At 42.6% G+C, this 15,091-nt stretch overlaps 1 protein-coding gene across 2 annotated transcripts in view; it reads left to right on the plus strand.

Moving 5' to 3' along the window:
• Positions 1 to 15,091, plus strand: part of MCU (mitochondrial calcium uniporter) — a 539,967-nt gene that overhangs the window by 324,909 nt on the left and 199,967 nt on the right. For both annotated transcript variants that reach the window (XM_069240392.1, XM_069240393.1), the window contains one exon: positions 1,616 to 1,685. In XM_069240392.1, coding sequence (XP_069096493.1) covers positions 1,616 to 1,685 — 70 coding nt within the window. The remainder of the gene's footprint in view (positions 1 to 1,615; positions 1,686 to 15,091) is intronic.

Genomic DNA, 15,091 nt, shown 5'->3' on the forward strand with positions numbered 1-15,091 from the left:
CCAAGAATGTGCGATTTGTAGGGCTTTCAGTGGGGCGGGCCCCCAGGTCTCCGAGTCTACAGTAATTAAAAACTGTCATTGTAACGGGTCCCCCTCGGCCCTACATTCATGTCCTTCATGTCACAGGCAAGAACACCGATTGGTACTCCGGATACTGGTGCTCATTCCACAGACCCTAGTTGCAAATTCACTCTCGTATTTTCAGAACTGTAACACGTTAAATTCTAATTAATCACAACATATATGTGTCGTTACTCATTTTCCTGATGCAGCTAATAAGCGAAGGCAATAGGTTCGGCTTATTTTAGGCGCATGTTCGTTGCTGCGTGGTAGATGTATACATATATATCTGGATGCAATAGCAAAGCTCAAACCGCTATCACGATGCTGGTCGGATGAGAGCTATGGTCCGCACAGGATTCTAGTTCACATGTCCTTAATATACGCCACGCCTCTTGCACAAAATCCCCAGGTAATCTTGATAGGCCACACCCTTTTAGAGACACCCACCTCCCCAAATACACACTTTTTCATCCTCCTTAAAGTCCTGGCGACTTGTTGGGTGAAGAAGAGAGCTCGTGTGAAGTTCAAAGCGCAGTTTCTGCTGTCTGCGAGCTTTCGCGTTGTTATTTTCGCTGCCCCTCTCCTGGGGTGCAGGGCTCTCCTGAAGCTCCGAGTGGGGCGCGCATGGGAGTGGGTTGAGGCTCAGCAGCGTTAGCCCGGTGCCTATTCAGAAGGGCAGTAGTGTGTAACATTTGTCTGACTGGCATGACACCATGACCTTGTTGTGTTCGGTTTCTCTTGTGACCTGTTTACTTGACCAGCAGGTAATGGGGGATTACAATATGAGTTTTGCGAACACGATGAAGCATAGATCCGGCAGGGCGGGGCTGCGCTTGCGTGCGCGTGTCAGTATCATCAGGACGGAGATGTAGCAGTGGCTCACCTCCCTCCTTAATTAAAACATGTTATCTCATGGACGTTAATTATGAGTAACTAGTTGTATCCTGGTCGTTGGCGCTTAATTGTGCACAAATACTCCACGTGATTTACCAATCAGGAGGTGGTTCTTCGAGGAGTAAGTTTTCTACTTTTAGATCGTGGTTTTGTGTCTCCAATCGGTCATTGTTAAGTAAAGTGCCGCAATCACGAGTTCGCAGTGGCCATTGTTAAAACGAAAGCGTGCTCTTGCCCGGCGGTGGAGCCCCCTTCGATTTGAATGCTGCTGGTGTCGCTTCCCCCACCCCCGCGGACTTGCTGTTGTGCTAAAACCCAGTACATTCTCCGTTAAGTGTGGCCAGATACTTGTGCTGTAGCCCCAGACACTATCTCGTTGTGACACTAGCGTAGACGGGGACGCTTTAAAACGCGCATGTTAAACTTTTGCACAATTTGTAAAACGATGGAGCACTGCCATCCGATGAGTGCGGTATATTTTCAGTGAGACAGTATTTTTGATAATATCTTGGTTAGTGGAAAGACTGCACGCAAAGCTGCTGGTCATATGTAGTTAAAGATCGATGCTGCACCTTAAAGTGCGATGAGGGAAGGGGGCATGGGAGGTAACTGTGTCCATCTGGCTAAAATTCTAACTTTCTTTTACTACATTTTGTAGGTGCATCAAAGACTCCCGGCATGGCACAGCCAGAGAGTGGTATTTTGTAGTACGTCGGTGCCCTCTGATGGTGAGTATTAGAATGTTTGTTTTTCTAATTATTCATTGTGTTCTTGTGTTTTTTTTAGTCAATGTTGTTGGACTACAATAATTTCTTCTCAGTATATTGAACTACTCCTCCATTTTTTGATCCTTTACCCTCCTGAGCCCCAGTAGCAAAGTAACGTCCTTCTTCTGTATGTCGTAGGTCATGGCATTAGCACGCCTATGGCAGGAATAAGCACCATCCTAAATAGCAGAAGACGGGAGAAGTTCATCTTTCCATGCTTAACTTTAGTTTTCACCATTACCTCATCACCACACTCCTGCATTTCACGGCCAAGTATAAATACATCGGTGGAGTCCTCAATTTTAAAAACTTGTCAGCAGCCCCTTCCCACTAAATAAACAGCTTGCTCCCAGGTTTGGGGTTTAGAAGTGTATCTAATTCAGTGCCCAACCCACCTCTTTCATCTTTCTGTATACTCCTGTCAGGATTATTGTAAAGGCTACCAATAAACAAGCACATGATTGCGATTTGGTGCTGTACATGTAAGCACAGTTGTGCAAACACATTTTCTTGCTTCCTACAATCTTTCTTTGATTAACCTAACCATGGCAATTGAGTTCGGAAAATCACCCCACTCCCACAACAAATCTTCTCCCTACGTTCCCACCCTATAACTGGCAAAAACTGTGCTGGAAAGCAAGGGAACCTGCTGGATCTCGGCAGCTACTCCCCTAGAAAAACATGGTGAGCCTGTCCTGTGTCTATTCCGACGCAGGCACATAATTCTGCAGCGCCCACACCTAGTCTAAATTCAGGCCCTCATTACGAGTCTGGTGGTCCTAGCACCGTCATATTCGCATTGGCTCTTGGACCGTGGTAAAAGCACCACAGTCAGTCTTCCCGCCGACACGCCACTTTTTTGCTGGCCAACAGCCTGTGCCCATGGGCAGCCCGTCACACTTTTCACTTCCTGAATTACCGGCAGTAAAAAGCGCAATGGGTGCTGCTGCACCTGACGCACTGCAGCATTGCAGCTGACTCGATTACGAGTCTGCATCAGTGTCGTGGGTAAACTCATAATAGGGCCAGCGGGCGAAAGACCGAACTGGCAGTCTTCTGACCTAACGAGTTTGGCGGGCAGCCGCCGCCGCCCGCCAAACTTGTAATGAGGCCCTCAGTTTGGTGCATCAAGCATGCAGGTAGGAAGGTGCGATTTCTATTTTTAATATCCAGTTGGGAGCATAACAAAAGCCATCAGCGCTCCTGCAGTTCAAGCATCATCTTGGCTGGGAGCCATCTGGAGTGGGATGCCAATGCAGTGGAAGGAAACAAAGGTGCATTGCTTATCACTCCCAAGTATTTAAGAGAAACTATGGGAGGCAGGTTTTTACCTATGTTCAACTCCCTGTATAAGAGATGTGCTTGCACTGTAAGAATTCCCAATTTATCTCTGAGTAATTAAATATTGATTTAAATGACACCTACTTTTTATGAATCATTTTTGAAGTGCTACTCATCCCATTGTAGGGCATCAGAGCACCTTACATCACACACACACACACACACAATAAATCACACAAGTGTGTAAACAATTTACAGGAAATGTTACATAGACAATGAGGTTATAAGGTGTAGGAAGCACATATCATCCATACTTACAGCATAAACATTATATGATAAGAATGAATGGCCAGGAGAAACACCAAGGATATAAAACATAATGTGTTGTGATTGTGGTTGTCTGTACTTCCCAACAGAACCCAATTTTAGAATTAGATTGAGAAAATAATCAGTAAGTATCTAAACTCAGTGTGAAAAATAAGGAGCCCACTTACCTATCTAAATAAAATATAAATCTGTGATCTACGTGTCACATGATGTGCTTTGCAGCTGGTGACCCTCTGTGCTACTTTAAGAGTCTGTGAGTGGACGAATCACAAAACTGATCCAGCACTGTTAACAACTAATGTTACCGTTCTGCTGTTATAATCACTGCAGAATTGCTGGACATACAATGATCTCTGCAGTAGGTGTCTTAACCCTATATTAAAATGCAGCCTCATTGTCAACAATAGAGTAATCTAGAACATATTTACTGCCACCTACGGTTTCTGTTGCCAATTTCGTTGCATCAGATTTTTCAAAATAAATGTATAAGTTGACTGTCAGACTCTGCTTTAAGCTCCACCCCTCATGACTCCACCCCCGTTCCTCTTCCGTACTTTGACTGCCAATTTATAGGGTCTTGTAGTAAATTGTTTCCAATTCCAGCACTGGTCAAACATAGGAATCTGTTCATTAACCCTACTCGTGCCATATGACTCAGTCCCACTTTAGCCTCAGGACTTGATTCGTTCTTTGCTGTTAAAATCACTAACATCTGCTCTTTCTTGGCGTTCCATCAATCCACTTATTTCTGCTATGCCCTTCTAACCTTTTGAGCACCCAAATGAGGAAGCCATTCTCCTCAAGCCACTTCACCGCATTAGCAGCTCTAAAACAAATCACTGCCTACTGTTGCTTGCTGAAGTGATTTCCAGCTGGGGGGGGGGGAAATCACAACCCCTGCTATGACAAAAAAAAGTCCTGTAGACCTTGTACAAGCGCAGGGTGGCGCAATACTAGGCCACCCAGTCATTAATGCTTCCGGATGGCACAAAGGAATAACAAAGGGCCTTTGTTTTGATCATCCAGCCCGAATGAAGGAGGGAGTTGTTTTCCCTTGGCATGAGGAATCCGTGCAAGGGTGCTTCCTGCCCACTTGTCACCATGCATTTAAGTGGCCAGCCTCAAATACCTTCTTAGCTTATAAATCACTCTTATTTAATTGAGTGCAGATGCACATGCAAGACATTTTTGGTTTTACTCCACTAAGATATGAGTAACTTTCCTCTAAGTGATCCCAAAAGTGTCAACACAGATGGGTTCCATATCACTGGAATGTGTTCTGCTGAGCCGGCCACCCTACACAAAGCTACACAAAAATACTGCTAATACGCAAGGTAAAATCTGCAGCTGATTAATTTAGGGCATTTCTGTTTGCCGTGAACTGGCTTAAAAGCTTCTCCCACTGAACATCAGGTGGCGCTTTACCAGATCCAAAGCTCAATCCTTTGTTCATTAATGACATCCATTTCAAGGAAATCTGTGAGACTGACATGAAGGTCTTCGTGTGTGAATTTATTAAGTATAGTTGATAATGTCAGAGAGGTTAGAATATTTTCCATTGAATAATTGAATATGGGCATGATTTGTCTTTATTTCAGTACACTCCCAAATATTTGGTATAGGCCTAGCTATTGGGTTTTAGTGAAAATGATGGGGTCCAGTGCAGGTGGAATAGTGAAGAAATACCACTGTTTGAGAATGGTTCTTCTTTGAATTTTATTTTCTGAATTACTTCACACATAAGGTCCTATAGTTGTCTAAGTGATCTACTGTCAGAAGGGAATTGTTTGCATGGCAGTTGTTTATTAGCTGTTTTCTGCTGGTTAGAAGGTGTTTAGCGAAACTGCAAAATGACTTCGATTGGGAGTGGCAGGAGGGCCCTGGAGGGTCTGATGTGAGGAATAAATAAACCATGTAAAAACAAACTACAAAAGCATAATTTGCAAAAAAAAAAAAAAAAAGGTTTCAAACCATGGACTAGTAAAAAGTTTTGACCTGCATATAAACCTTCCATCAAGCACTTGTTTGACTGCAATTTAGAATACTGCATGAATGCGGACCAAAAAAGTATGGGAAGTGAGTTTAGCTAGATTTAGGTATACAAACCTCAGTTAAATAAATTCTTAGATTATTTAACCATATTTTGTTAGGAGATTTTTTTTTTTTTTTTTAAACAAAGGCAAGCTGGGATGGGGGGAATGGGGGGGGGGGGTGGATGTCAACTGCCACTGAACGATTAGCCTCCTTAATTCTGATAAGATATTTACAAAGCTTATTGCAAACCATCTTGCAGGGGTGGTTCCATCAATCATTCATGGGGATCAAAATGGGTTTCTTTTGGATTGGCAGCTGGCAAACAATACACACTACCTTATTCTGGCAATAGATTTCTTTACAGTCCAGAACATCGAGGCAGACGTCATAATGCGGAGAAGGCATTTGACTGGGTCCAGTGGAATGTTTTGTCACTATTTTAGCTAAATTCACCTTTCCTGCTCGATTAGTTCAAGTTCTAAAAAAACGTATACTTCAGGGCCAAAGCACGTCTAAACATTAACGGGTACATGTCTGGGGATATTTCAATAAGCTGTGGGTCTCACCAGGGCTGCCCACTCCCCCCTGTTCTTTTTTTTCCTCCACTTTTCATTGAGCCACTCGCGTGCACCATTCTACAGGATCCCAAGACGAGAGCGCTGGTAGTAAAAGCAGGCAAGTTAAAATTGTTAGCCGATTATATGGTTCTATACTTAAAGACCGCGAAACCAACAGAGGAAACACTTTTGTAAAATTAGGTGAATTTTCAACATGGGGGTGGGGGGGGGGGTTATAATATTAATCCTGTCAAGTCAGATGCCTCCCATTTGTTTGTGCTCTGGATGTATGCTATGTGTGCTATGCAAGCTCCTACTCCCTTATTTAGGGATTATGGTAACCACTGATTTGGAGATCTACATTGACTTAATTTTAAAGCCACCTTAGATAAGATTCGTAGCATTTTACCCCAATGGCAGTACTTTTCACTGACAATTATGGGGTGGGTTGCCCTAGTTAAAATGTGTATTGTGCCGCTGCTACTCTTTTGTATTTTCAAACATTTTGATAAAAATTTCAAATTTTTACTTTAAATCGGTAGACTCAGTAATTTATCATTTTATATGACCGAGTAAGAAACTCCGATTGAAACACAATGCCATCCAGTTAGGTCGCAAGGAAATAGGGTTGGCACTACCTAAGGTGAAGTGGTACTATCAGCCATATTTCGTAGACCGGCTGGTAAGGTAATCTTCCAGCGTCGTTAGCAATGCACATTTTTACTTGGAACAAATGGTGAAGCCATCAGAAATTGATCTTTTTCTTTTTTTTTAAAATCCCAAGACTTCACAAGAAGTTCAGATATAAGACACCTTGCATTATTAAGGATCAGTTTGATAGGATTTGGGAAGAATGGAAGATTCTGTGGTTCCATCCCCAAATGAAACTAATCGATTGTAGAATTATGTGTCTTTACCTGTTCTCCCGCATGTGCACTAGATGAGGTTATTTGGGGCTTTAATAGTTACACATTTTTTAAATTTTTTATAGAACATTGAGTTTTGGACTGGCGGTGCCTGGTCAATAGATATCCTAACCTCATCTTTTCACTTTTTTTAAAAAAGTTTTGTCCAAACTAGATGTCTGTAGGTTTTATGCCTAGGGATGGAACTATGCCAGCCTCCCTAAGTAGAGCCTATTTGTATCTAAATTACAGGACATGAGGAACTGGTATAAACTCCTGCGCTCTAAAAGGAGTGAGGTACTGATATCTGACATTCTGCAACATATCAATCCTCGACTGATTGTAAATTGAACGTCACTCAGTGGAAATTTGTTATTAGAATTAGCTCGTAGGCAGTGCATGCGGCTAATTTATGAAGAATCTCCTTTTTTAGTAAGTGGATGCTACATCTTACACCAGCTAAGATATATAAATTGTATCCTAGGATTGAGACTAATTGTTTTAGATGTAATAACACAAATGGGGCTTGACTTCATGTCATGTTTACTTGTCCCAAATTAATGGAGTTTTAGCATGGCATTTTTGCGGAAGTTAGCTCAAGACTCAAATTTACTGTTTTTCCAGGTACGTTTGGGTCACTTTTCGGGATATTAGTTCATCCCGGTGAAGCAACAGTTAGCACCAGCTGGTATTTATTTCTACTCTGGTTGCTAGGTGTAGGAAGGTAGCCTCTTTCTAGCTTTGTTACCCCCACATTTGGCCTGTTTGTGAGTATATGTCAGGGTGTTTTTATTGTCTCACTGGGATCCTGCTAGCCAGGGCCTAGTGCTCATAGTGAAAACCCTGTGTTGTCAGTGTGTTTGATATGTGTCACTGGGATCCTGCTAGCCAGAACCTCAGTGTTTATGCACTCTCTGCTTTTAAAATTGTCACTGCAGGCTAGTGACTGTTACCAATTCTCATTGGCACAGTGGAACACCCTTATAATTCCCTAGTATATGGTATCTAGGTACCAAGGGTATTGGGGTTCCAGGAGATCCCTATGGGCTGCAGCAATTCTTTTGCCACCCATAGGGAGCTCAGACAATTCTTACACAGGACTGCCACTGCAGCCTAAGTGAAATAACGTCCACGTTATTTCACAGCCATTTTACACTGCACTTAAGTAACTTATAAGTCACCTATATGTCTAACCTTCACTCAGTGAATGTTAAGTGCAAAGTTACTTAGTGTGAGGGCACCCTGGCACTAGCCAAGGTGCCCCCACATTGTTCAGGGCAAATTCTCTGGACTTTGTGAGTGCTGGGACACCATTACACGCATGCACTACATATAGGTCAATACCTATATGTAGCGTCACCATGGTAACTCCGAACATGGCCATGTAACATGTCTAGGATCATGGAATTGTCACCCCAATACCATTCTGGTATTGGGGTGACAATTCCATGCATCCCCAGGTCTCAAGCATAGAGCCCGGGTACTGCCAAACTAACTTTCCGGGGTTTTCTCTGCAGCTACCGATGCTGCCAACCCTCAAAGGTTTCTTCCCCCCCCCCCCCCCCCCCGAAACAAAGGATTTCCTCAGAGAGAGGGTGTTACACCCTCTCCCTTTGGAAATGGGTGTGAAGGGCCTGAGAGGAGTAGCCTCTCCTGGCCTCTGGAAATGCTTTGAAGGGCAGAGATGGTGCCCTCCTTGCATAAGCCAGTCTACACCGGTTCAGGGATTTCCCCCCCCCCCCCCAGCCCTGCTCTAGCGTGAAACTGGACAAAGGAAAGGGGAGTGTCTACTCCCCTGACCAGCACCTCCCAGGGGGAGGTGCCCGGAGCTCCTCCCGAGTGTCCCAGACCTCTGCCGTCTTGGATGCAGAGGTGTGAGGGCACAATGGACAGCTCTGAGTGGCCAATGCCAGCAGGTGATGTCAGAGATCCCTCCTGATAAGTGCTTACCTTTCTATGTAGCCGATCCTCCTGTGTGTGCTATTTAGGGTCTCTCCTGTGGGTATCTCACGAGATAATGAATGCAAGAGCTCACCAGAGTTCCTTTGCACTTCCCTCTTCGACTTCTGCCAAGGATCGACCGCTGACTGCTCCAGGATGCCTGCAAAACCGCAACAAAGTAGCAAGAAGCGACCAACAACATTGTATCGCCTCATCCTGACGGCTTTCTCAACTATTTCCTGGTGGTGCATGCTCTGAGGTCTGTCTGCCTTCACCCTGCACTGGTAGCCCAGAAGAAATCTCCTGTGGGTCGACTGAATCTTCCCCCTGCCAATGCAGGCACCAAACTTCTGCATCACCGGTCCTCTGGGTCCCCTCTCATCCTGACGAGCGTGGTTCCTGGAACACAGGAGCTGGGTCCAAGTGTCCCCAACAGTCCAGTGGCCCTTCTGTCCAAATTTGGTGGAGGTAAGTCCTTGCCTCCCCACGCCAGACAGTAATCCTGTGTACTGCGTGAACTGCAGCTGCTCGGGCTTCTGTGCACTTCTGCAAGACTTCCTTCGTGGCACAGCCTAGCCAAGGTCCCCAGCACTCTGTCCTGCATTGCCCAACTCGCTGAGTTGGACTCTGACTTCGTGGGACCCTCTTGTTCTGAGTCGACCGTTGTGCTCAGATCTTCTCAACGCCTGTTCGGGTGCTGCCTGCTTCTGCGTGGGCTCTCTCTGTTGCTGAGCGCCCCCCTCTGTCTTCTCCTCCAAGGGGCAACGTCCTGGTCCTTCCTGGGCCCTGGCAGCACCCAAAACCTTAAACCGCGACTCTTGCAGCTAGCAAGGCTTGTTTGCGGTCTTTCTGCGTGGAAACAACTCTGTGTCCTCCAGCACGCCGAGGGACATCTTCTGACCAAAGGAGAAGTTCTTGGCACCTTTTGTTGTTGGAGAATCTTCGGCTTCTTCCACCCCGAGGCAGCCCTTTTGCACCTTCCTCCAGGGTTTAGTGGGCTCCTACCCCCCGGACCCTTGCGTGATCTTGGACTTGGCCCCCTTCCTTTACAGGTCCTCAAGTCCATGAATCCGTCTTCAGTGCTTTGCAGTCAGGTGGTGTCCTTGAAGAATCCCCTATCTCGATTTTACTGTCTTTCTGGGGTAGTAGGGTAACATTACTCCTACTTTTCAGGGTCTTGGGGTGGGGTATCTTGGACACCCTTAGTGTTTTTCTTACACTCCCAGTGACCCTCTACACACTACACTAGGCCTGGGGTCCATTCCTGGTTCGCATTCCACTTTTGGAGTATATGGTTTGTGTTGCCCATAGGCCTATTTTTCCCTATTGCATTCTATTGTGTTCTACAGTATTTGCACTACTTTTCTAACTGTTTACATACCTGATTTGGTTTGTGTGTGTATATTTTGTGTATATTACTTACCTCCTAAGGGAGTATATCCTCTGAGATACTTTTGGCATATTGTCACTAAAATAAAGTACCTTTATTTTTAGTAAGTGGTATAGTAGGGGCTTTGCATGTCTCCCAGTTCAGCCTAAGCTGCTCTGCTATAGCTGCCTCTGTCAGCCTAAGCTGCTAGAACACCTCTAATCTACTAATAAGGGATAACTGGACCTGGCACAAGGTGTAAGTGCCACTAGGTACCCACTGTAAGCCAGGCCAGCCTCCTACACTAGGTTACTAATACTGGTGAACTGGAAACCTGATGTGGTCCCTTCACTATCTCAGTTGATCAACAAGATGCAATAAGTTTACTTGCAGGAAATAATCTATGCAAAGCACACAGGGTCCACACAGAAGGTTCGTCAAATCTGGAAAAATTGGGAATAACTGTGGTGCATTATATATGCCATTTAGATTATTTTTTTATAAGTAGATAAATTCCGTTCCTGATTGTTATATGGGAAGGGCAACACAGTTGTTTTTTTCACTAGTTTTGGAGTATGCTGTACTTATGAATTGTTATTTATATTCTGTATGATTCTGCTGCTTCCGAACAAAATAAAAAATTAAAACAAAAATAAAGTAATGTGAAAAGGGCTTTATTCTCATTTAAGGTCTCTAGCCTCCAGCTATCTCTTCTCTCCCTCAGTTCTCATTGTATCTTAGAGCATTGAACATTCAGTGACATTTGCAAGAACCAGATACCACACCCCCCCCCCCCCCCCTTCAACATAATACACATAAACACCAGAACGGACAAAGGAAAGGGAAACAACACATTACCACATGTAATAGATATGAACAATAAAATGTTACATAACACATAATCCAAAGAGTTTACTTCAACAGTAGAAGTTTAACACATTTTTAAACAATTCACAGCTTTAGAAGGCTTCATGGATTTAGAACGGTTACGGCAATTGAGTGAAATCCTCACCACAGCTAAATCCCCAATTTCTACCTTTATATTCAAACCCCCTTTTTGTGAGTTGTGTATTTGTTTCCATTGCAATTGTTTTTGTTTTTCCCTCAATACACAACCAACCATAATCTTCCGGTTAATTTCGAACCACTTAAATTCACCCTGACCAGCATTCTTCTTCATCCAAAAGGGACATGCCATAGTAATGGGGTGTCTCCTACGAAACAACCCAAAAGGTGTTTGACCAGTTGTAGCATGCTGAGAGATTTTGTAAGCTTCAACCTTTCCTCAGAACTCTTCCTTACAATCTTTCCCACACACTTTCACCAGTTGCAAACTCTTATCGATTTGCACGGGTAAGTAAACAGACCTGGACCCCACACCTATGGTACCCAAAATGTCTAGAGCAATTTCCTCATACAGTACCAACGGAGCATCTTTACATATCATGGGAGGCATACTCACCACCTTGATTTTGTCACTTAAAGAACATTCAGTACACACTCTTATAGTTCTTTAAATTTGCACTTTCATCCCTGGCCTCCAAAAATCACTCCTCAGTCTTTTTTTTCGTTTTACTCCTACCGAGATGTGCAACATGCGCTAAGTCTATCAATCAGTTTCTGGGGCACTAATCTTGGATTTCTCGTGACTAACCCGTTGTTAACATATAATTCATCCCGAACCTTGCAAAAAATGTTCTCATCCTTATTGGATACATCCCAGGCCCATCACTTGACAGTCCTGTCTCACTCTTTACAGAGCACAATGTCCTTGCCAAACTCATCCAACTATTCAGTTTCCAGAATCCAACCTTCCAATAACTTTACATACTTTGATGTCCCACCCACCAATCTTCAACCTTGGCTTTACTTCCGTCTGATATTGCCAATCTAGAAAGACAATCTGCTGCCTTATTTGAAACTCCAGGGACATACTTCATATTAAATTGGAAATCCTGCTATTATACAATCCACTTGCAAAAATGACTGAATACTGAATCTAATCCTTTTCTTTTAAAAACTTCATGTAACGGTTTGTGATCAGTGTACACATTAAACCTTTGCCCACATAAAAAACTACTTAAATTATCTTAAAGACCAATATACTGCCAGAGCCTCTTTTTCAATCGTGGAATATCTTGACTCAAATCATACCATCGCCCTAAAGGCAAAAGCTATGACGACTTCACAGTCACCTTGAATCTGCTTCAATACTGCCCCAGCACCTTTGTCACTGGGTCCATAGAGTCCCAAAACAACATACCTTGGACAAAACTACTAAAATTCTGAGCTTCCATCAAACTTCCTTTAACATCTGAAAACTCTTTCCCACATTGTCCACTCCAATCACAATACACAACTTTTCTCAACAGTGCTCTCAAAGCACAAGTCCCGCTTGCAAAATTTGGCACAAAACGAGAATAAAATTCTGCCATCCCTAAAAAATGTTTGTACATCCTCCTTCCTTTCCAGCCTTGATAAATTCAGTATTGTATTCACACGATCATCCTTAAGTTTAACCCCTTTGACCAAAACATGTCTCAAATACTCACACTTCTTAGCGTTAAAAAGAAAAAAACTAATAATTTGATCTGTTAAGATAGGAAATGTTTACATATATATTTAGAATCAATCTAATTGCAAACTTTCAGCATACTAAATGTAAGGATGGAAAAATGCAAATACATGGTTCACACTAGAATTGATCCAAGAAAAAAGAAAACTTATGATGAAAGTAAGAAATAGTAGCAACAACAATTACAAGTGTAGACCTTATTTTGGAGATTCACAGTCCTAGTCACCAATACAAAAAACCTATTTGGGATGCAAAACGTGCGTTCAAGGAAAGAGTGGTTATTTGTCCAAAGAACCTGTCATTCCCAAAATTCAGGAGATTTCAGGCATTATGTAAATAAGATCCCAGGTTCCAGAGACATCGTTTAGAAAATAATTAAGCATCCCTGTGGTCTTAATATCTGAAATCTCTGTATGTATTTGATAACCCGAAACTGAAATCTGTTACCCCCAGAAAGACTCCTAAAACAAATGGTTGTAAACAGAATCAAATATCCCCGGACAGTTCCAGTTTGCCCAACAGAAATAAATAACTCATTCCCCAATTAATGGCCAATTATTAAGCGATATCAATAGAAGCTAGGGCCAAATGAGCTACCTGCAATTTTAAAGTACAACAAAGTTGTTGGTTAGAAACATTTGAAAAGCTATTTGAGAGACGCTACAACATCAGTACGGTACCAAACTCATGGCAAGGCTCTCGCGTAGGTCCGATTTACAAGAAAGACAAAAAGGAAGACTCCTCAAACAACAGATTGATGGTCCTCTTGGTTGTTGATTCATAATATTTTGCTTTATTGTTAGAGGATTTAAGCAACTGGGCAATACATAATGCCTTACTCCCATGGTCCCAATTGGTCTTTTGTACCAACTATGACACCACAGACAACGTTGAGATATTAGCTTTACTGCAATGGTGGCTCTGTGTGCTCGGTTTATAGACTTAAAAACAATTAATTCAGTAAGTAGAGCTCTTTTATGGGCAAAACTAAGTTGGTAATCCCAGAAAAAGCAAAGCTTTAAAGGTAGTTATGATCCCTTATACAAACAACTGGCTTCGGTTCAGAATGGAACACAACACTGACATAAAATTTATATAACCAAAGGAAACAAGGATGCATCCTCGCCCCATTTCTAATAAACTTGTATGTGGCTGGCATCGAAGAAACACAAAAAAAATCCTAAAGCTTGTTCCCCTGTCCCAAAGCTAAATGGGCATTGATTATGTACTACGTTGTTTGCAAGTGATACAGTGCTGGAACATTTTACTCAAATTGGTTTGTAGTGTACTTTAAATAAATTGTTTGTATCCTGAAACAAACAATCTCAGGGTAAACTATAAAAGGTCATAAATCCTAAAATTTGGATTGAAACATAATCCAGGCTACACTTGGATTCTAGGTGGGGAACAATCTCAAGATCTCAAAGCTCTGCATATCTGGGAGTTAATTTCCATATAAGAGGACACTCGGCACCACATCTTAGTCATGAAAAGGCACCACACTAAGGTTTGCTTTTCTAAAGTTATCTAGGAACATTGATGGCCCATGAAAACTCCTTTTAAAGCTGTCAAGGCAAAATGATTACCCTAAAAAAATAAAGCTATGAATCAGAAGCTTTTCCGTGAAAATTTAACATTTGGCTAAACCAGGTCCAGAACAAGTGGTTAAGAACCACATTTAATCCCCCCCAGGTGACAAGCCGGGCTCAAAATCACCTTGAGTTCAATTTAATTGACCAGCAACTTGACATGAGTGGAGCTTTGCTAGGATACTGGTTGAAACTGAAGCAAGAAAGATAAATTCATTCTAAAGTAGTTTTAGTAAATAGACTAACCGAACTACTGTTGTAATACTCCCTGCTATAAACATTTGATTTTACAAGATCTAATGGTATTGCTGTGGAAGCTAGACCTGTTTAACAACTTCTGCTTCTCCTGAATAAACACATTACTCAAAACTCCCAGGAAATATCTTTCCATTTTCAGAAACTAGGCCCACTCCTCTGTGGTACAAGGAGCTATGACACAAATAAAGTAAAACCCTATCATACCATATCCAAACCATAGGAACTTCTACTGCATTGCAGTGTGCGTTTTGGGTTCCTCGGCTTAGGCGAGGTCAAGCAACTGTGGAAATATAAATGGTAGAATGCAAAATATCACTGCTGTAATTAATAAAAAGACAAAATAGCACTTGTGATATGTTACCACCCTGCCCTCCTTACGAACACAAAATGCTTCTAGCACCAGCCCTATGCAAACTTGGCATAAGTACTTGCAAAGATGCAATTTTGACATGTTTTAACACTATGGAAGACAGTTTAATTAATAACCAACAGTATTCTAAAAGGGATAGGCTATTCCAAGGCACCAGGGCA

This window comes from Pleurodeles waltl, chromosome 6 (assembly GCF_031143425.1).
Source record: "Pleurodeles waltl isolate 20211129_DDA chromosome 6, aPleWal1.hap1.20221129, whole genome shotgun sequence".
Classification (NCBI taxonomy): domain Eukaryota; kingdom Metazoa; phylum Chordata; class Amphibia; order Caudata; family Salamandridae; genus Pleurodeles; species Pleurodeles waltl.